This window comes from Mytilus galloprovincialis, chromosome 1, assembly GCF_965363235.1.
Source record: "Mytilus galloprovincialis chromosome 1, xbMytGall1.hap1.1, whole genome shotgun sequence".
NCBI classification, from domain to species: Eukaryota; Metazoa; Mollusca; class Bivalvia; order Mytilida; family Mytilidae; genus Mytilus; species Mytilus galloprovincialis.
Genome location: NC_134838.1, coordinates 94,184,534 through 94,207,599, shown reverse-complemented (window position 1 = coordinate 94,207,599; position 23,066 = coordinate 94,184,534). Strand labels below are relative to the sequence as shown.

At 31.1% G+C, this 23,066-nt stretch overlaps 1 protein-coding gene across 1 annotated transcript; it reads left to right on the top strand.

Moving 5' to 3' along the window:
• Nucleotides 1-11: 11 nt before the first annotated feature.
• Nucleotides 12-17,205, top strand: LOC143045465 (adiponectin receptor protein-like). Its single transcript, XM_076217987.1, has 7 exons — nucleotides 12-127; nucleotides 8,497-8,710; nucleotides 12,543-12,840; nucleotides 13,237-13,417; nucleotides 13,896-14,083; nucleotides 15,299-15,492; nucleotides 16,019-17,205. Exons 2-7 carry the CDS (start codon nucleotides 8,522-8,524, stop codon nucleotides 16,145-16,147), a joined length of 1,179 nt encoding a protein of 392 aa, XP_076074102.1. The 5' UTR covers nucleotides 12-127; nucleotides 8,497-8,521; the 3' UTR covers nucleotides 16,148-17,205.
• The last annotated feature ends 5,861 nt before the right edge of the window (nucleotides 17,206-23,066 follow it).

The following is a 23,066-nucleotide window of genomic DNA, read 5'->3' as shown; positions in this document are numbered from 1 at the left end:
ATTCGTATAACAAAAACCTCTGACGTCAGCACATATTGTAATCGTGTGATCAATGGTCAACAAGACAATGTTTACGTTAAATAACTCATGAAAAACAGATCTTCTCTACATATTTGAAATTTAATATGTAAGTATAGATAGACCAACTTTGTGTCGTAGGGTTGCTATATACACATTGTGTCTTTAAATTACTCTAATTATAAATTTTGACTGGTTGTTTGATCTGTAAAAAAACAGGATGAATAAAGCTGAAAATCAGGTTGGGGAGAACTTCAACTTGGCCAAATGTGGGGATACAAATTTAAAAAAAGAATTGTTTCATGGATGGTCATGTAAAGAATGGGTTCCAATCCATTATTAACAAATGGGAAAAAAATGCCAGCAGCTATAATTTTTAGATGATATATAGAATAGGCCTATAACATACTTTAATAATAGCAGCTACATGCATGAGGGTAGTATCGCCCTTTTCCGTCAGTCGTCAAACGGTCATTTTCAGCTACCTTCAGCGTCAAAGTGGTTAAAATTTTACCGTGAATTGTCAACATATCCTTATCGTCAGTCGTCAAACCGTCATTTTCAGCTACCGTTAGCGTCATATTGGTTAAAATTTTATCGTTATTCGTCAGAGGTCTCAAATATTTATCGTAACTGTCATTTTTTGGAAAAATTTAACGTGATTCGTTTAAATCAGTCGATTTTTTTAGCGTCTAAAAGAAAGTGTACAATTTATCGGATTGCATCAAAAACTACTGTTAACGTCACTTGGCAAGAATTTTTACCGTTTTTCATCATGAAGGTACCCCCATTACCACCCTCATGCATGCCTGAAAAAGCATGAAACTTGAATAGCAAACATGTCCATGATAACCAATTGCTTGTCATGTCACACATATTCATGTGGGGAGGAAAGACCATTACAGTCAGTCGTCAAACGATTATTTTTGGGTTATCGTAAGCGTCAAATTGATAAAAATTTTACTGTGATTTGTCAAAATATCCTTATACTCCTTATTGCTATTTGTCCACCATTACTGCACATCACACAGGTTGTTGTTAAATTTTTACTGTGATTTATCAAAATATCCTTATACACCTTATTGCCAATATTTGTCCACCATTACTGCACATCACACAGGTTGCCATAAAATTATTACTTCATGATACAAAATAATTGTCGCCAGAACTGAAAAGTTATTGTTGTATGACATCAATATAGTTCAAGCAAGACAGAGTCTCGTGTCAGCCGGGAATAGCGATAAAGTGTATTGTGATTCTTCAGAGGTCTCAAATAATTATCATTACTTTATTTTTTGAAAAAAATTAATGTGAATCATCATAATTAGTTGTTAAAAATTTCCTGAACATGAGTGAAATATTTGCCACTGTCGGTTAGAACTTAATCACTTCAAGCAACAATCAACGATTTAATTTCATTGATCAGTGATTATGATCATATATATATATGTTTTGGGGATGAGGTCAGTTTCTCATGTACCTTTTTAAATAATTAAACTAGGACAAAATACAATTTTCTTTCAGATGCTGGCAAATAAATTGAATACTTGCAATATTTTCCAATTTTACAGTCAAAACTATTTGTACTACAAATACGTAGAATAATTAATATATTCAAAATACACGTAGTGTACAAGTCAAACTGTTGTACAGAGTAAAGATCTGACCTTGACCTCAATTTTAATGGTTCATTATATTGGTACATGTAGGTTGTTTAAGTATTATAATTAATGGTTAGTTCAGTTGTCAACTTGAAGCAAAGCCTTAATATGAGGACTACAAGTCCATCTGACTGGGTCAATATGAGTCGACCTAGAATTTTCATGGTCTTTTTTTTTATCAACATTGATCATTAGATATAAATAGTTTCTTCAATCTTGGGATCCAAATGTACATTTGTAATCAATCGCCAACATATTGTGAAAAGACGGATTGTAAGACCTCATTTACATCATGTATATGGTTCATAAGTCAATGGAAATTGTTGTGATAAGTTTACTTTCTCTGATACTTTAAGTAATAGGACACCCATGCATGTACATGTATTTGGTCTATACAATTATTGTAAGGAGTACATGTGCAGTTGAACATGTATAATGTCTGAGAGGGTTCATCTGACTTTGACCTCATTTTCATGGTTCAATGATCAGTGTTATTGAAGTATTGTGACCATATCAGATTATAAGTTACTCTTAGTAATATTTAATATGTTCATTAAGGTCAATTATATTTGTTGTATAGAATGATTGTAAGGTTACAAGACAATACAAGTCCTTCTGACAGTGTTCATTTGACCTTGACCTTATTTTCATTGATCTTTGATAACAGTATGTGTTTGAAATACATGATCGCAAAAACTTTTAATGTAAATTAAAATTCAGTCATAATTAGTTTGATATTTACTTTTTTATCTATAAAGCCAATGAGACATTTAGTGGGTTTCAACCTTGAACTTGGTATACAAGCCTTAAATGAAGTCCATTACCATGATCAATTAATAGAAATATGCGAATTTTTATATTAAAACTTAGATGATTTCCACAGATTTCTTCCATTGATTCCATTCCTAAATCAAATTTCCAAAATCATACAGAAAACTTGACCTCTGCTCCTACAGGGAAACCAGACTTATGACTTTGCTTAAAAATTTTGTTTTAACATTCATGACATTAGGAATGATGACTTTGAATTACAATTGTTTAAGTGCATTTTTTTGATAGGAATGTATCTTCCTCATATCATGCATATACATGTATATTATACATGTATAGTGTTGTAAATATGTTAACTGTTTATTGCCAAGCAATGACATATTGCTACTTTAGTATTTTGAGATTTTCCTTTCTAGTTATTCCCTGTTTAACTTTTAAATATATTTTAATAAGCAATTAAGGTACATTTTATTTTTAAGTTATTAGATGTATCGATATAATGTTAAATATGACACAACTTTGTTATATTGTTGAAAATATAACCATTGGGTAAATATTCTAAGATTGTACCAAAAGTGAACACTTTGATATGATTTTTTGATTGGAAGAATTGACATGCCTAGTGGTTAGTCACCTCCTATATAAATTATAAGTTATTGTCTTAGTCAAGAGGTTAGTTGTAGTGGGAGGGGTCAATATATGTACACCATGAATAATAAAAAGTGTTGAAAAATCTTTACCAACATTTGTGTTTTTTTTCCCCATTCCAGATACCTTTTGGGGCCTTATGACATTTTATGGTAAAGGGGGCAATGTAAATATATATTTTCCAACACAACATTTTTATCATTCCAGATACTTATTGAAGTATCATAACTAGATTATGTATTTTAACCGGATTTTTGTGACAAAAATGTCGGTTATTGGTTTGGGGATGTACGGCGGGCGGCCTGGCGGGCAGTCGGGCGGTCGGGCGGCAATCAAATGTTGTGCGTGCATTAACTCATGAACCGTTCAACCAAAGCTTTTAAAATTTTAATATGTTATTACTGACAACTATACGAAGGTCAAGTTCAATAATGGCGATTTTGACTTTTACCGTTCAGGAGTTATGGTTCTTGAAAGATTTAAAAATGGAGTTTCCAGTCGTGTCCGTGCATTTATGCATGAACTGTCCTACCAAAGCTTCCCAAATTTTAATATGTTGTTACTGATGACAGAATGGAGGTCATGTTCAATAATGACGATTTTGACTTTTACCGTTCAGGAGTTATGGTTCTTGAAAGATTGAAAAATGGAGTTTCCAGTCGTGTCCGTGCATTTATGCATGAACTGTTCTACCAAAGCTTCCGAAATTTTAATATGCTGTTACTGATGATAAAACGGAGGTCAAGTTCAATAATGACGATTTTGACTTTTACCGTTCAGGAGTTATGGTTCTTGAAAGATTGAAAAATGGTGTTTCCCGTCGTGTCTGTGCATTTTCTCATGAACCATTCAACCAAAGCTTTTGAAATTTTAATATGTTGTTACTGATGACAAAATAGAGGTCAAGATAAATAATGACGATTTTGACTTTTACCGTTCAGGAGTTATGGTTCTTGAAAGATCGTAAAATGGCGTTTCCATTCACTTTGTTGCATTTACTCATGAACCATTCAATCTAAGCTTTTCTAATTTTAATATGTTGATACTGATGACAAAATGGAGGTCAAATTTGATATTGACGATTTTCACTTTCACCATTCATCAGTAATGGTTCTTGTGATATTGCCAGGACACAAATAAATGTTAATAAATCCTGTTTGCTGTCGTTGTGACAGCCTCTTGTATATGTATGTAATTCCTTCATTTGAAACCACGAAATCAAATTTCCACGAAAATGCTAGTTTCGCTCAATCTACAAAAATTGATGCCCACAAAAATAAATGAGTCCATAGTATATTAGTGAGATTAAAAATAGCAGACAATTTCAGTGTCAATTGGTCTTGTCAGGTTATATTTTGAACATCCTATATACATCATTGTACATTAAACAGTTGGGTTTTTTGCATGAACCCCCTGAGGGGTTCATGCTTATATATTGGCGAGTTTTGGATGTGTCTATGGGCCACTCGATATCTCTCGGCCGGAAGTCAGAATAAAATTCTCGGAACGTCTCGAAAGTTTTCGGTCATTTATACAGGTCTTAACAGGTTGTTATCTACGTCTTTGATATGGTCCCTTGATGGCCCTTGACGACGCAATTATATTTGTTTTAAAACGACCACTGTACACTGTGTGTATCTGGGTCAATTATAACGTGGTATTGTATGTTGTCTCGATAACATGTGAACTAATTATGCTTGAAGATTTAACCACGGGATACTGAGTGTGTATTTCATCATAGACTTATGGGAGAGAAGATTCTGGTTAACATATTAATATTAGATCGGAAAAATAATATTCTTATCAAAAGTATTCAATCGGAATCAAAGAAATATATACAAAATATATACTGTATTTATGTTTCTGAAGAAACTATAACAATGATTGAAATCAGAATATTTTCAGAGTTGCAATTAAGAAATAAGTATTTTATATTACAAGATACTCTGCTTTGGTATTTTTAAATATTCATTTGTAAAGAAAACATAAAAATTAAATCTAAATAAATTCTTGCATCCTACAAAAAAGAAATGTTTATAAACAATAATCATTATATTTCTACGTTAATTATTTCATACCATTTTAGTATATAGGTTTAATGAGTAATTATTATTTATTTTTTGTATTGTAATATATCCATAAAACGGAAAGTACGATAAATTTAGTAAATATTTAAATTTTAAACGGTCGTGAATAAAAATACTTGTGTGTTTTCAATTCATAAAGCATGATTTTAAATCCTTGCAACTCACAACAACCGTAAAAATAATTTACAATAATCACAACAAAATTTAATTACAACCATAATGTTGATTATTTCATACCGTTTTAGTATGGATTTAGAAGTCTTTGCTTATATTTTGTATAGTAATATATTCACATAGTGGAATGTTAGAAAGTAGATTCATTCGATAAATACATGTAAACTGTCCATCTGTAAATACTTGACGTTCGTGTTTATTGATATTATATACAATGTATATTCAAAAGAATTTGAAAATAAAATAATAACAGGAACGTTAGTTTTTTATAAAATTTTAATTCAATTTTTGTTTGTTTGTTTTAATAGTTTAACCGTATAGCATCTACATATTTGTACTATATGGTACGGTTTTGAAAATTGTATTCAATGTGTTGACCAACTATCCTACACCTCTTGATGCATTCACATTATAGATCACATTTCAAAAGCACACTATCGGTTTGCGTTCTCAAAAATTCCGGATAAAATGTCAATGAATCCGGAGTCAAAACATTTAATGTAGGCCGTTTGACATTCGAATTCAACTATTAGATTAAGATATGTGATGATGCAAATGCATATTCTTTTCCTTAGTATCAGTGAGATGCTTTCTATTTACTATTTCATGCGCTAAGATACTACTTGCATGCAATACTATTAAATTCACTCGTGAAAGCTTATTTTCGTTTTTGTTATCTAAATTCAGGACACGGAAGAAAGAGCTTCACATATGACTTTCAAGCACGGTCATCATTTCTAACGGTATTCTGACCTCGAATTGTTTCTCTTTTGTTTCTTTTTTGAGTCACTGTCCTATTATAAACTTTGACCTTTTCGAAAAGCTAAGGATTGTCTACACAAGGAATAGATTCCTTAACTTTGTAATGTATTTAGCCTTTTAACTTTTTTCATTCGAGCGTCACTGGCATGGTGCTTTTTTTGTGTCTACTGAACTCGTGTCTGGCGTATATCATTTTATTTCTGGTATCTTTTTATATCTACATACCTTTTTATATAAATTGGTTATTTTGAAAGTGTGTACAGGTATTCATAAACTTCTGAATTAAGAAATTCTTTGGCAAAACTAAGTTTCACTGTAGAATGTTTGAATTGATTTACGTAAAATCAGGAAATCCTTTTAAAAAATTTGAGATGTTTTATGAGACCAAAATCAGTCTCTTCATAAGAGGTCCCAATCAATTGTATGCCACAGGTTTCACCGCATACAACATCTACCATGAGTAAAGACAGCTTCAAATACGAGTTGAGAATATAAAGGCATTCATGTAGGAAACAAAATATAAAGATATGATAGATAAAATAAATGCATCCAGAATTCCACATTATATTACAAACTGAGTAGGTTTGTGCAATTTGCATAAGTCATCCGGTTAGTAGAAATTAGGATTTGCTAAAGGTTATAATCGGAAAAATTATGTACATTCCCAAGTAATAAATAAAATAGTCGAGCTTTAAAATAACTATTCAAATAGAAGCTGTAAATATATACTTTCAACTGGCTTCTTCTATTCACGGTCAATTATTTCAATTCAAAAGCAAACACAAATTCAGCAACAATCTTTTGGTGACCTCTTAGGTTCATGTATTGCTTTTCTTTTTTTAAAGAAAATAACTTGTTTTTTACATGCACCTGTTACAATCAGTTATCGTTGTTTGAGTGTACATTGTACATGTATCAAACAATGTTAATATCATGTCAGATCCAAGCACATCTTTTAACTTTTTTTTAATATAGTTATTGAAGATAACAAGCATGGTGTTTATGAATAAAAATAGGTTATCAGTTTGGACTTTGTACTTTTAGGTTGTTATTTTAATTTTAGATTTTTTGATTTTATAACCATATATAATGTTGAATAAGAGCATAAAATGTATATTTAAATAATTACAGCAAATTGATTACTTATATATGTATATGTGTGTGTAATGTAACAGTACATTTGTACTTTAAAATGGAATACACAATTTAGCATGTACATTTTGTAACAAGTCCTTTTCAGAGGAAACACAGGTATTTTATTTTTCATTATCATGTACATCTGATTAAGGAGACTCTCAACCCACTTCAGTATATATACATGTATAGGTACTAAGTCCAGAAAAATTAACATCTAAAAGTGCAGTCCAACTTGTACATTTTAAAGTTCAATCATAAACACATTGGGCCTGTTCAATGCTAGCTTTATTCATATACATGTAACTGGTAGGGTTTTTATTTGATTTTGTCATGTATATAATTAACATATTATAGTTATGCTTTCAGATGTTTTTTTATTAATGTTTATAGTGTTACTGACAGATTTTTTTACTGTAGTACTTTTCATACAATGCCCTGTTTGTCTGGCTCACTGCTGTTAGTTTGCTCTCATGATTTTAGCCTATAAATTTTGTAATTTAATATTTATTGTTCTGAGATATTGGCTGCTGTACTTTTAGTATGCATATTGTTTTAGTTCACCAGGGCCTGAAAGCCATGTAAGCTGCTGCCATCACTTCATGTCTGTCATCATAAACTTTATAAACTTCTTCTCCTCTGAAAATACTGGACAAAATGTGACCAAAGGAGTTGGCCCAAAAATAACTGCAAATTTAAAAGTTATTATACATATTCTTAGAATACTGTACAAGGTATTCAGAAAAATAAAACAAATTTGTCATTGAACAAGTTACCATGACAACAAAGCATGAATTAATTTGCATATTTTCTAAAATTTTGTGATTTTCCTCATTTTTCATAAAATTTTAAGTATATTTTTGATTAAAAAATTTCTTGACCCTATGCATAATTATGTACCAATTTAATAGTTATCAAACATTTTATTTTCGTGGGCTAAAACCAGGCCTTAATGCCCCTACTCCTTTCACCAGAATGTTTGATAGGGTATTAAGTTTAAAAATTGTAATAATAATTTTATAGTCTGTGTGTTGATATGACTATTAGCTGTATTGTTGTTGCTCCAAAAGTGGATTGACCAGATATACTAGTACATGTACTGGAGAAGTTAGGACTTTTAAACGGTATAGAAAAACTCACAATTTACATAAAATAGAAAATGATGTTCAATGAAAAATTAATGAGGCATATGTTTGTTAGAATAAATGTAATTAAACTATTGATTTCTTTTGATGTTGCAGATTAAAAGAAGATATTCACATCGTAATGGCTTCTATAGCTGTAATAGATGCAGCTGTCGTAGATCCATCTCCTATTGTTTCACAGCCGTTGACGGTACCAGAAATTGACATCGCCTACGAATCAGATGTATCAGAAGATCTGAACTCCAATGCTTCACATGTCAAAGAAGCTTTTACTAAGTCAGAAAAAGGAAAGCTTCTTAAACGCAAAGAGGTAAAATATTTTTCAGCACTGATTATGTACTATTTTTAATTCAAAGCACAATATTAATGGATCCCTGAAGGTGTTGCAATGAATGATATAGTAAGAAATTTATTATTTAGTATTATAATGTTATGGGTGAATGATATTTGATTAAATGGGTTGTTTTTATATGACCGCACAAATTAAAAAATTTTTGGTCGTATATTGGTACGAAGACGGATTGTTTCCAGATAATAACTTTTGAATAAGTAAAAAGAAATCAATAAAATTTTAACTAAATGGTTATATCCACAAATGGAAGCTTGGGATTGATTTTGGGGGTTATGGTCCCAAAGGTTTAGGAATTAGGGGCCCAAGGGGGCCAAAAACAGCATTTATCTAGTTTCAGGACAAAAAGTTGTGTATTAGTATTTCGATTGTTCTGAAATTGTACCACAATGTTTAGTACCATAAGTAGAAGGTTAGGATTTATTTTAAGGGGTTATTGGGCAAAAAGTCTAGGAATTAAGGACCAAAAAGGGGCCAAAACAAGCATTTTTCTAGTTTCAAGACAATAACTTGTGTGTTACTGTATGGATCTCTGACATTGTACCACAAGTTTCCATATAACACAGGGAAGGCTGGGATTCAGTTTGGGGTTAAATTTCCTGAATATGTAGAAATAAGGGGCCAAAAAAGGGCCAAAAAGAAGCATTTTTATACGACCGCAAAAATTGAAAATTTTTTAGTCGTATATTGGTATCACGTTGGCATCAGCGTCGTCGTAGTCGTTGTCCGAATACTTTTGGTTTTCGCACTATAACTTTAGTTTAATTAAATAGAAATGTATGAAATTTTAACATAAGGTTTATGACCATAAAAGGAAGTTTGGGATTGATCTTGGAAGTTTTGATCCCAACAGTTTAGGAATTAGGGGCCAAAAAGGGCCCAAATAAGCATTTTCTAGGTTTTCGCACTATAACTTTAGTTTAAGTAAATAGAAATCACTGATATTTTGACACAAAGTTTATGACCACAAAAGGAAGGTTGGGATTGATTTTGGGAGTTGAGATCCCAACAGTTTAGGAATTAGGGGCCAAAAAGGGGCCCAAATAAGCATTTTTCTTGTTTTTCACACCATAACTTTAGTATAAGCAAATAGAAATCTATGAAATTTAAACACAAGGAAGGTTGGGATTAATTTTGGGAGTTTTGGTCCCAACAGTTTAGGAATAAGGGGCCCAAAGGGTCTAAAGTGAATAAATGGGGTTCTTTGATATGCCGAATCTAACTGTGTATGTAGATTCTTAATTTTTGGTCCGCTTATCAAATTGGTCTACATTAAGGTCCAAAGGGTCCAAAATTAAACTTAGTTTGATTTTAACAAAAATTGAATCCTTGGGGTTCTTTGATATGCTGAATCTAAAAATGTACTTAGATTTTTGATTATTGGCCCTGTTTTCAAGTTGGTCCAAATCAGGGTCCAAAATTAAACTTTGTTTGATTTCATCAAAATTTAATGATTGGGGTTCTTTGATATGCCAAATGTAACTGTGTATGTAGATTCTTAATTTTTGGTCCCGTTTTCAAATTGGTCTACATTAAAGTCCAAAGGGTCCAAAATTAAACTAAGTTTGATTTTAACAAAAATTGAATTTTTGGGCTTCTTTGATATGCTGAATCTAAACATGTACTTAGATTTGATTATGGGCCCAGTTTTCAAAAGAGGGACAAAAGATATCAAAGGGACAGTCAAACTCATAAATCTAAAACAAACCGACAATGCCATGGCTAAAAATGAAAAAGACAAACAAAAAACAGCACACATGACACAACATAGAAAACCAAAGAATAAACAACACGAACCCCCCCAAAAACTAGGGGTGATTTTAAGTTGGTCCAAATCAGGATCCAAAATTATTATATTAACTATTGTGCAATAGCAAGAAATTTTCAATTCCACAGTATTCAGCAAAAGCAAGAAATCTTCAATTGCACAGTATTGTGCAATAGCAAGAAATCTTCAATTGCACAGTATTGGGCAATAGCAAGAAATCTTCAATTACACAGTATTGTGCAATAGCAAGTATTTTCAATTGCACAGTATTGCGTAATAGCAAGACATATCTAATTGCACAATATTGCACAATAGCAAGAAGTTTTCAATTGGAGTTATCTTATTTGTCCAGAATAGTAGGTAGTTGAATCATCTTAAATCATTGTTTTACACAATATACAATGTACAATGTATATTCACTTTTACTACCAACTGATAAATTAAAACAATCTTTACCATTCAGTGATAACAAGCACTTTTTTTACATTTTAATATTTTATGATGTATTTAAATGAGTAGTTATTGTTGCAAACTCCATTAGAAATTTGAATTGAGATCAGTTTTGGAATAAGGGAAAGGAGGATGTGAAAAAAATGGGGGGGGGGGGGTCAATTTTTCTCATTTCAAATTTCATAAATAAAAATAAAATTTCTTCAAACAATTTTTTAGAAGATTAATATTCAACAGCATAGTGAATTGCTCAAAGGCAAGGAGGGTTATGGCTCAAAATGTTTCAGAATTAGGGGCAAAAAGGGGGGAAAACTAGGTATTTCTGGGCAATGGACAATGAAGACAATTTAAAATCAGGGTAAGGGAGGTAATTCTAAGACATTTAACAAACAATGTTGGGTATGTTCGGATTACCTCCCTTACACTACTTGTATATTATGTATAAAGAAATGTCAGGTTTTGGACTAATTGCAAAAAAAAAGGGGGTGGTAGTTGTTTTCAATTATTTTTCTTCAAATTCCTTAATTTCCAAGTTTTTGAAAAGTTATAAGAAGAAATCTTTAATTGCACAATGTTGTGCAATAGATTTGTAAGATCTTGACATTTGTTTTGTGTCAGAAACTCATATTATGTCAAAAATTTTATCGCAATCCAAATTCAGAGCTGTATCAAGCTTAAATGTTGTGTCCATACTTGTCCCAACTGTTCAGGGTTCAACTTCTGCAGTCGTTTAAAGCTGCGCCCTGCGGAGCACCTGCTTTTTATGAGCCTACATAATTTTATTGTGGAAGTGAGGCTTAACGCTTTTGCCTTCTTTTGGCGTTGGGTTTTTTTTTGGCAGTATGTTAAGACACAGTCTAAGGTTACAGTTTTTTTTTTAAATCTTTGATTTTTTCAAAACTTCGTAGACATTTTGGAAACTGCCAGAACATTTTTTAATGTTTAAACTGATAAAATCTGTTTCTTGTTTTTACAGTGATTGCTATTTGTGTCACTTTTGTGACAGTAAATGAAATCCTGCTCAGTGCTACTTTGAACAGACATTCATTGAAAGATACTGATTTGTCCAGGAAAGACTGCAGTTTTTGAAGTCCTGATTTAAATTAATGTATAGAGAAAATATGTGTAGAAAAATATAACAGCAGTCTAGTTATGAAATATATACTTATTTAAGCTTAAATGTATTATGCACTAATAAATCTATTTTTAGTTGTTTAAGTTCTTATAAAAAAAACCATCTAGTGCATATTGGGGGAAAATTAAGGAGACACATCAATTGGCTGTACAAATGTATCTAAAAAGTGTGGGGCCTTGGAGAAACAGTGAACATTTTTTAATTGTCAGCGAATAAAACGTGCATATCAAATTCTCCTTGTCATGATCTAAATCACTATGGGTAATCTCATTGTTCATAAACACCAAAATGAAAATAACGTTACAATGAGTTTCCAATGTTTAGATACTTTTAAACCAATCAAATTATTTTAGTGTACACTTTTGAAAATAATGCCATAATGATTTTGAAAAGACAATTTAGGTTAATGTTTTAATTTATTCTTCCTTTATTTTTAACAGAGACATTTTTCTCAAGCATCTGACTCAGAAGAAGGGGAAAATGAAATAGAGCATAAAACATCACGACTTGACTTCCTAGCTGGACCATGTAAGGCTGCTGAACATGCAGAGGAGTTTGTAAAGCGTGTATGGGAAGCTGGATGGAGGGTGGTAAACCATCATAGTCTACCAGATTGGTTACAAGATAATGACTTTTTACACAAAGGACACAGAGTCCCAACAAATTCATTTAGAGAATGTTTTAAATCTATATTTAGGATTCATACAGAAACTGGAAATATATGGTCCCATTTGTTAGGTAATATATACTTTGTATTTAGGATTCATACAGAAACAATACCATATGGTCTGCTTTAAATGGCCCGGACATGAAAGATATGAAACAATTCTATTTGAAATATAATTTATAAAAAAAAAACAGGTTTATGAAAAAAAATATGACGGACTAGAATGAACCTAAACCACTGAAATACCGGCTCCTGACTTGGATCATTGGTCAACATTAAGAGTTCGTTACTAAGTTAGTCTGTTTCTCAGATTCTGTTTGTAAAAGGTCAATTGTATTAGGTGTAAAGAATGAATGTATGGTGTACATGTTTTTTCAGCAGCATTCGTTTGACTGACCTCATTTCTAATGGATTATAAATACTTCAGAAAATATTTATAACTATGTTTAAAACATTCTTTTGTTTAGGTATGATAGCTTTCATGGGGATAGCCGGATATTTTTTAACTCGTCCATCAGTGGAGATCCAGTGGCAGGAAAAGGCTGTTTTCTCTGCATTCTTTGCTGGTGCAATTTTGTGTTTAGGATTTTCATGGCTGTTTCACACAGTGTTTAATCATTCAGAGAAAGTTGGCAAGCTGTTTAACAAGTAAGTATAGCATGCTTGTTTAGATTTTATTAAAAAAAATATGTCAGTAATATGTCAAGAAGACTACAATCCAGCAATCTTATAACATAAGGAAAATGGTTTTTGTTGGGACCAATTTCCTATAAGATGAATAAAAAAATTGGACTACCCCATCAAAAATTCTACCTCTTCTCACATGTTAGAAAGTGTTTTAACTGTGATCTACAAAAATGAAAATAGATTTGTTCGATGTGCATTTTCATGATAATTTTAAGATATACATCATTTGAAATTGCTGAATATTTTGTTACTGTTCTCTAACTTTAGTTATAAAACTTATACACTATGCCTATGACCACAATACACAGATCAAGTTTACATTTTACTGATGTAACTTACAATTCTAGATTCATGTTACCATTAGTTAATCACCACAGTTGCAAAATAAACAACCCACAAACAACCAAACGTTTGTTCAGAAAGTTTTTATGTTTTGTAGGTTAGACTATTGTGGAATTGCCATACTGACCATGGGATCATTTGTACCTTGGCTGTACTACAGTTTCTACTGTCGTCTTGTACCAAAAATAGCCTATTTGGTTCTGATCTTTGTTCTAGGAACTATTTGTATTGTTGTTTCTCTCTTTGATAAGTTCAGGGAGCCACAATTCAGAGGAATAAGAGCAGGTAATAACAAACAATAATTAAAAGCAGCCGTTGTGAAGAAATAACACCAAAATAGTCAACAAACCAAATCATAACAACTCACAAAACCAAGATGGCGACCTCCAAAATGGCGACCACCACTCGTTTCTGACCGATGGCAAAAATTATTGAAACGCCTTTGGGCACCGAGCCTACCGTGCGAGGGCTGTATGGCCAGTCAAGGTCGTTATACACTTCCATTTGTTGTATGATTAAGTGATGCAAGAAAATTATCATTTTTCAAGATTTACATCAGGAACATATAATTTAGAATACAAAAAGTTTGCAAATACAAAAAACAATGGAGAGAAAAGCATTAATTTTGTCCTCCAGTAATCCATTTTCCTGTTTTAAGCTATTTTATAGTTTCCATCAAACAAAAATAGGCAGTTTTTCAATTGAGGGAAATGAGAGTTCAATATTTTGACTTGACATATTTATGTGGCCATTTGTTAAGCATGTTTACATGAACTGCTAACTGATGAGTTTTGTGATTATTGATTGCCAATATTATCTGAACACTGCTACATATGATCATTGTTTACCAATACATGTATGATCATTGTACAATGCTATATACAATCATTGTTTGCCAATATTATCATTAAACACTGCTAGATATCATTATCGTTTGCCAATATCATCATTGAACACTGGTAGATATCATTATTGAACACTGCTAGATATCATTATTGTTTGCCAATATCATCATTGAACACTACTATATACTATCATTGTTTGCCAATATCATCATTGTACACTGTAAGATACAATCATTGTTTGCCAATATCATCAGTGTACACTGCTGTATACGATCATTGTTTGCCAGCATTATCAGTGTACACTGCTAGATATGATCTTACATTGTTTGCCAATATCATCATTGTATGCTGCTAGATACAATCATTGCTTGCCAATATCATCAGTTTACACTGCTGTATATGATCATTGTTTGCCAATATTATCAGTGTACACTGCTAGATATGATCTGACATTGTTTGCCAATATTATCAGTGTACACTGTTAGATATGATCTGACATTGTTTGCCAATATTATCAGTGTACACTGCTAGATATGATCTGACATTTCTTGCCAATATTATCAGTGAACACCGTTAAGTACGATCATTGTTTGCCAATATTATAATTGTTCATTGTTTGATAAAGTTTTTATGGAAAAGTTTATTTTGTTTACAGGAATGTTTATAGCACTTGGATTAAGTGGAGTGATTCCAGCCTTACATTTTGTTATATCTGATGGGTTTGACCAAGCTGTGAACAATGCCTCGCTAGGCTGGCTTTGTCTGATGGCTGTACTGTATATTGTGGGGGCGCTCATTTATGCATTCAGAGTACCAGAAAGAATATTTCCAGGAAAATTCGACATTTGGGTAAGTTACAAGTGAATATATTAATTACTGTTTAAATAAATTGTTGTAAAAAGGGCCTCATTTGGTCATATTTTCACTGAAATGTGTAGTTTTAATTATCTATATTTGTCTATTATAAAGTTAAGAGAAAATTTAAGCAAAAAAACTTTAGTGTTTATAGGGTTTCTTTCCAAAGAATCATTTGATCAATAGAATGAAATGTGTTATATAATGCAACAGGAAAATAGTGTGGCACAATTACTGAGCCCTGTTTCAGTGTAACAAATGCAGGTTTACCAAAATTGAGGATGACAGATTACTTTACCATTTAAACTTCACCAACTTATCAGTTGTTATTGTTTACTATTTCTATAAAAAAAAATGACATATTTGATCAAAACCAATGTAAATCAATGTCAGTTTAAGAAAATCAGCTGATAACTTGTATATTTATTTGTATTTGCAAGGTTTACATGACCAAACAAATTAACCAGAAGTAGATTTATAAGTTTGATCAATTATTATGATCTTTTTTTCTATTTTTTAGTGTCAGAGTCATCAGATATTTCATATGTTTGTTCTGGCTGCAGCGTTTGTTCATTACCATGGTATAACACAGATTGCTAGTTACCGTTTAACACTTGGAGATTGTCTAGCTACAGATATTAGTAGTTAAATATAAGCAGAGGATTGTATAATAAGGGGAAATATTATATGAGAGTTTCTGACTGGTGTGATACAGATTCTGGTGTTTGATCCTAGCCCTCCTTAGATGAGTGGTTACATGATGTTATGTTTAATTGTTTCCACTTAGATTCAACACTGAGGACACATATCATTATTTATTATATTGTACAGTTTAGTTGTTTTATACTCTTCTAAAAATTTAATGTAGTGAATATGAATAAATTATAAATAATTTTACTGTAAACAAGGAAAAGCTAATTTTGATTCAATTTACTACATTTTTTTCATGATAATGTTATACTGAACATGCTAAATGATAACTTCTGATATACAAATGAAAAGAATACTAAATCAACTCTACAGATCTGAACATTCTAATTTTGATTGTCAGTATAATTGTCAGTAAATATAGGTTTATCCAAATCTTTTGATATATGTACAATATAAGAATTGATAAGGAAAACGATTTATGTAAATAATAATTGCCAAGAACAAGTTTATTTAGTCAGCTAATTTTATTTTATCATTTTGTGTTTTCCTCATATATTTGTATATACACAAGTCAATTCACTTTTTGAAATTTAAAAATCCAATTTAAAGTGCTTAATATTTGTTTTTCATAATATGAAACGACTTTTTTTACAAAGAAGCTAGTTTGCTGACTATTATTTGCCAAATAATAATTCTATGTAGACAATTTTTATATTATGAAAAGAAACATAGGATGAGATACGTAAAACTGGTTGAAAAAGTCAAAGTTGAGTACCACAATTTTCCAGAGCAACATAGATTTTCGCCTTTCCATTACTGAAGTGACTTCTATAAATGAAGGAGAGACATGTAAACTTAAACAGGTTCTACAAAGTTATTGATAATGACTCCTCTCATTGTTTTCACATATTGTATCAATATATTTGAGTTAATGAATTTGATTGATTAAATAAATGGTGATTTATTTATTAATGGTTTAAAAATTGAATTTCCAACAACCCAGAACATAATGGTTTTTATTTTTACCTTATTCAAATTAAAAATCATACTTCTGTTTTCATGTTTTCATTTTGTCATTCAGTATTGCTTGTTACAAGATTTATGCCAGCATTAAAGTGTGCAATTCACTGTTTTAGAATCTAATGCATTCTAGGTAATATTTTTCAAAAGTGTACACCAAAACGTCATGATTGGTTGAAAACATCCAAAACAATGGAAACTCAACCAATGACGTAACGTTATTTTCATTTTGGGGTACAAACAATGAAATTACCCATAGTCCTTAAGATTCTGAAACAGCCAATCGATGATCTTAAATAATGTTAACCTGGGTCCAAACATGTCACATCAGAACTTTTTATTTGAAATGTAAATTTATTTATTAATAACTTCTTCAACAATATGATAAAGTGAGAGAGAAAAAAATCAATGCACAAGGAATACTTCACCACATGATTTTATTTGAATTCAAAATGTTATTGAAACTTTGATTTATTTGATTTAAAAAGAATTGTGACTTTATAGTGATAAGATTTTGTGTCTGTTATATTTGTAATATAAACAGGTTTATGCATTCGTAGATGATTGTGATATGTGTATGTGATTGTAGTGTAATCAAAAGTCTATTTTCTCAAGTTAAGAACAGGAGATAATGGAATAATTGAAGGTTATTTTTTGTTTGGTGTGAAGAACAGATCATGTCACTTCTTTTATACATGTTGGATTCTAAATTGGTTTGAAAATATGTGTATTTCATTTTTATCAGCCTAATAATATATTTTCAAGCAAAACTAAACTCTAAAATTAAGGAATGACTTTATATTGTATTTTTAGCTCACCTGGCCCAAAGGGCCAAGTGAGCTTTTCCCATCACTTTGCGTCCGTCGTTCGTCGTCGTCCGTCGTCTGTCGTCGTCGTTAACTTTTACAAAAATCTTCTCCTCTGAAACTACTGGGCCAAATTAAACCAAACTAGGCCACAATCATCATTGGGGTATCTAGTTTAAAAAATGTGTCCGGTGACCCGTCCAACCAACCAAGATGGCCGCCATGGCTAAAGATAGAACATAGGGGTAAAATGCAGTTTTTGGCTTATAACTCAAAAACCAAAGCATTTAGAGCAAATCTGACAGGGGTACAATTGTTTATCAGGTCAAGATCAATCTGCCCTGAAATTTTCAGATGAATCGGACAACCTGTTGTTGGGTTGCTGCCCCTGAATTGGTAATTTTAAGGAAATTCTGCTGTTTTTGGTTATTATCTTGAATATTATTATAGATAGAGATAAACTGTAAACAGCAATAATGTTCAGCAAAGTAAGATTTACAAATAAGTCAACATGACCGAAATGGTCAATTGACTACCTAAGGAGTTATTGCCCTTTATAGTCAATTTTTAACAATTTTTCGTAAATCTAAGTAATCCTTTACAAAAATCTTCTCCTCTGAAACTACTGGGCCAAATTAATCCAAACTTGGCCACAATCATCTTTGGGGTATCTTGTTTAAAAAAATTGTCCAGTGACCTGGCCATCGAACCAAGATGGCCGCCATGGCTAAAAATAGAACATAGGGGTAAAATGCAGTTTTTAGCTTATAACTCAAAAACCAAAGCATTAAGAGCAAATCTGACATGGGGTAAAATTGTTTATCAGGTCAAGATCTGTCTGCCCTGAAATTTTCAGATGAATCAGACAACCCGTTGTTGGGTTGCTGCACCTGAATTGGTAATTTTAAGGAAATTTTGCTGTTTTTGGTTATTATCTTGAATATTATTATAGATAGAGATAAACTGTCAACAGGGATGGGGTCGATTACTTTAAAATGTAATCGATTAAATTACAATTACTTTGCTAATAAAATGTAATCGATTACATTACAATTACACCCTATTTTATATGTAATCGATTACATTAGATTACTTTTCTTTATTGTAATCATGATTACTTAAGATTACTTATGATTACATTGTATATTGCTATATCAAAGTTTTTTTATAACTTTTTATCCTCACAATAAAGCTTATTTTGGTAAATTTGTTTAAAAGCCTTAATTTATTCATCTTTTTAAAAGAATTTATAGACAAGACAGTTACAGTACTAGTGTAACATAGCTATAAACAAGTGTCCTTTCTCTCTGTAAAAGATATAACTTTATTTCTAACTACAAATTGTAACCAACTGTCTAATTAACAAACAAACTGAAAATAAGGAAAAATTAATTAAGTATAGTTCTGTTGGGACATAATTGACACATCCATTAATGTGTTTACAGGTGTTAATCACTACTTCCATTTTTTTAAACAAACAATAGGTGGGCTTGGGTATTAAAATTTTATTGTCTTAATAACCATATCAATAAAGTTAAAAGTAGTTGATTGTCATTATTTGTTTGAAAATTTTTAATACTTGATCTAATTGAAATTAATAGAATTATTGTCAGGTGAAAACACAAAACAGTTTTGTAACTTAGGAAAGATTATACATTTCTCTTTATATTAAGAAACAGTTTATTGTATTGATGAAACTTCTGACGTCACCTATTGTTTACTTTGCATATTGTTTGCAATATTATGCCATATGTATACACTGTACATGTACTTGTTTATACCGGTGAGCCTTAAGGCTTAAAGTTAATAAAGAATAAAAATAAGAAAGCACATATTATACACAAATTTATGGAAAATAAAATTTATTCAATTTTGTCAATAAATGAAACCTGGTTTTAACTTCCATTTTGAATTAAGTGGGCTTATATATTTATACCGACCATCAAAGTCAAATAGGAACTAAATGTTTTCTGCATTTGAATTTCAATGTATTTATGTAAAAATATTGGGTAAACTGATATGAAATTGGAGTTAATATCAGAAGTTTTCAATGAAGGAAAACAAATCCTTTCAAGGCATATTCTTGTATCATAAGAGCTCAATCTCACAAAGAAATATTGGAGAGTGAATTTCCTTTTGTAAACTGTTAACAAAATAAAACACTTGGTTATACAGATTTGTTATATAGATGATCACATTAAGCAAGGTTCCATCATTGTGATTTCTAGTTTCATGATTTTTCATTCAAGCTTTACATTTTCTTATTTTCATCTTGTCTATCAAAAACTATTTTTATATATATACAAGATTTGTAATCAGCAAGTAATCATATGAATGTAATCTTAAAGTAATCTAAAAGTAAACATGATTACACCTGTTTTTTGCCATGTAATCGATTACATTACGATTACTTGTAATCAGAAATGGCATGATTACTGATTACATAGGATTACACTGCAAAATGTAATCGATTACAGCTGATTACGATTACTGATTACGATTACCCCATGCCTGACTGTCAACAGCAATAATGTTCAGCAAAGTAAGATTTACAAATAAGTCAACATGACCGAAATGGTCAATTGACCCCCTAAGGAGTTATTGTCCTTTATAGTCAATTTTTAACAATTTTCATAAAATTTGTAAAATTTTACTAACATTTTCCACTGAAACTACTGGGCCAAGTTCATTATAAATAGAGATAATTGTAAGCAGCAAGAATGTTCAGTAAAGTAAGATGTACAAACACATCACCATCACCAAAACACAATTTTGTCATGAATCCATCTGCTTCCTTTGTTTAATATTCACATAGACCAAGGTGAGCGACACAGGCTCTTTAGAGCCTCTAGTTATTCTTGTTGCAAATTTAGATGTCTGGCAACTGCAAAATCATGGCTGAGGTCTGCAAATAGTTGACCAAAATATAGTTACTTATTTGTAATGCAAACAGACTTTCTGATGTTTTTTAATTGTTAATCTTGGTCTGCAGGAATACCTTAAAATTTTGATAACATCAATTAAAACTTCAAACAATATTTAGATGTGGTGTAATTTTAAAGATTTTCATTTGAAACATTGCTATGTTTGATGATTTGTTATTTGATGTGTGTGAAATTTATTGATATTCATAAACATCTCAGGAATCATATTTGTAGAGTGGTATGTCACAGATTAAAAACAAAGAATAAAGAAAAAATCAGATTAATTTTGAATTTTGGAATATTTGTACAGTGCAATGAAGAGAACTGTTTTACTGGAAAAAGAGAAAATAGTTACCTTATCTCCCTTTTAATAAAAATATTACAAAAATTGACAGTAATTTGTCTTTAAAGAGATAGATAAAATGCTAAAATCAACTTGATAAAGCAGGAAGTTAATTTGACCATACCAATTGAAAGGAAATGATCAAAATCGGACCAATTAGAATTTTTCAGTGGTGGAAATAGCTTGACCAGAGGATAAAAAACTTGTACATTAATGACATTTGAAAGAAATCACAGTTGCCAAAATTTCTTTTGTTTTCTAATTGTAGTGATGTTGTAACTGTTACTTGTAGATAAGAGATATACAGATATGTTGATATTCATTGTATTTTATAATTAAATTCCTATGAAACGCTTACATGAGTTGTTCTTTTAAATGCTAAATGCCAACAACAAAAAATATGAATTCCATAAATGAATACTGTAAATTCAGATATTATCGCGAGGTTTTTATGCCCCACCTACGATAGTAGAGGGGCATTATGTTTTCTGGTCTGTGCCTCCGTTCGTCCGTCCGTCTGTGCCTCCGTTTGTCCGTCCGGTTAAAGTTTTTGGTCGAGGTAGTTTTTGATGAAGCTGAAGTCCAATCAGCTTGAAACTTAATACACATGTTCCCCATGATATGATCTTTCTAATTTTAATGCCAAATTATAGTTTTGACCCCAATTTCATTGTCCACTGAACATAGAAAATGATAGTGCAAAGTTCAGGTTAAAGTTTTTGGTCAAGGTAGTTTTTGATGAAGTTAAAGTTACATCATGGAAGTATTATATTGATATAATACTTCCATGGTTACATCAACTTGAAACTTAGTACACATGTTCCCTATGATATGATCTTTCTAACTTTAATTCCAAATTAAAGTTTTGACCCCAATTTCACGGTCCACTGAACATAGAAAATGATAGTGGGAGTGGGGCATCCGTGTACTATGGACACATTCTTGTTATTAATGCGAATTGGTGGAAATCCTAATAATAAGAACTTACATTCTGATATCTGATGTATATAATAATATATCTATCTGTATGCAGCTTTTCCTGAATTCGCAATAACATATCGCATTCATCTCCAATCTTAAAAAATCACAATAATAGATACATGCAATAACTTTAAATTTACAGTATTTATTTACATAACACCACATAAACTGTGATAGACTATTAAAATAATTATTATTACATTATTAATAATTATTTTCATTATAGGGATAAAATTATGCACTTGACTCACAAAGCACAGGGTATACTGCAGTTACCTTGTATATAAAAATATGAAGATTTGGTATGATTGCCAATTAGACAACTCTCAACCAGAGACCAAATGAGATAGAAGATTACAGCTATAGGTCACCCTAACGCCTTCAACAATGAACTAAATTCATACCACATTGTAAGCTGTAAAATGACAAATACAAAACATTCCAATAGAGAATACTTATGGCCTAATACATGTACACAACTAAAAACGTAAAATAAATATGATAAACAGAAAAAATGACAACCACTGAATTACCTGCTCATGACTTGGGACAGACGCACAAATAACATGACAGGGTTAAACTAGTTGGCCTGTTATCATGAAAACTATAAGAGATAAACACTTGAAGGGTATAAATAAGTAAGATTTTGCTGAAATCTTTTGTAAACTCTTCATAGGAGTGATTACCGTTAAAAGACAAATTTGTTTTGACTCTTTGTTGTGTTTTGTGCCAAACGAAAGAAAAAAGAGAAAAACTGTGAACATAAAAAAAGGATCAGCATCACAAGATCAACAGTAAATAGACTTTGGTCAAGAATTTTATTTCAGTCCACAAAATTAGTGA

Bases quoted from the DNA above. Each gene is read 5' to 3' on its own strand.
- LOC143045465 (XM_076217987.1), top strand. From the start codon at position 8,522: ATGGCTTCTATAGCTGTAATAGATGCAGCTGTCGTAGATCCATCTCCT. The intron at 13,418-13,895 runs GTAAGTATAGCA...TATGTTTTGTAG, and splicing joins GTTGGCAAGCTGTTTAACAA to GTTAGACTATTGTGGAATTG. The intron at 15,493-16,018 runs GTAAGTTACAAG...TCTATTTTTTAG, and splicing joins CAGGAAAATTCGACATTTGG to TGTCAGAGTCATCAGATATT.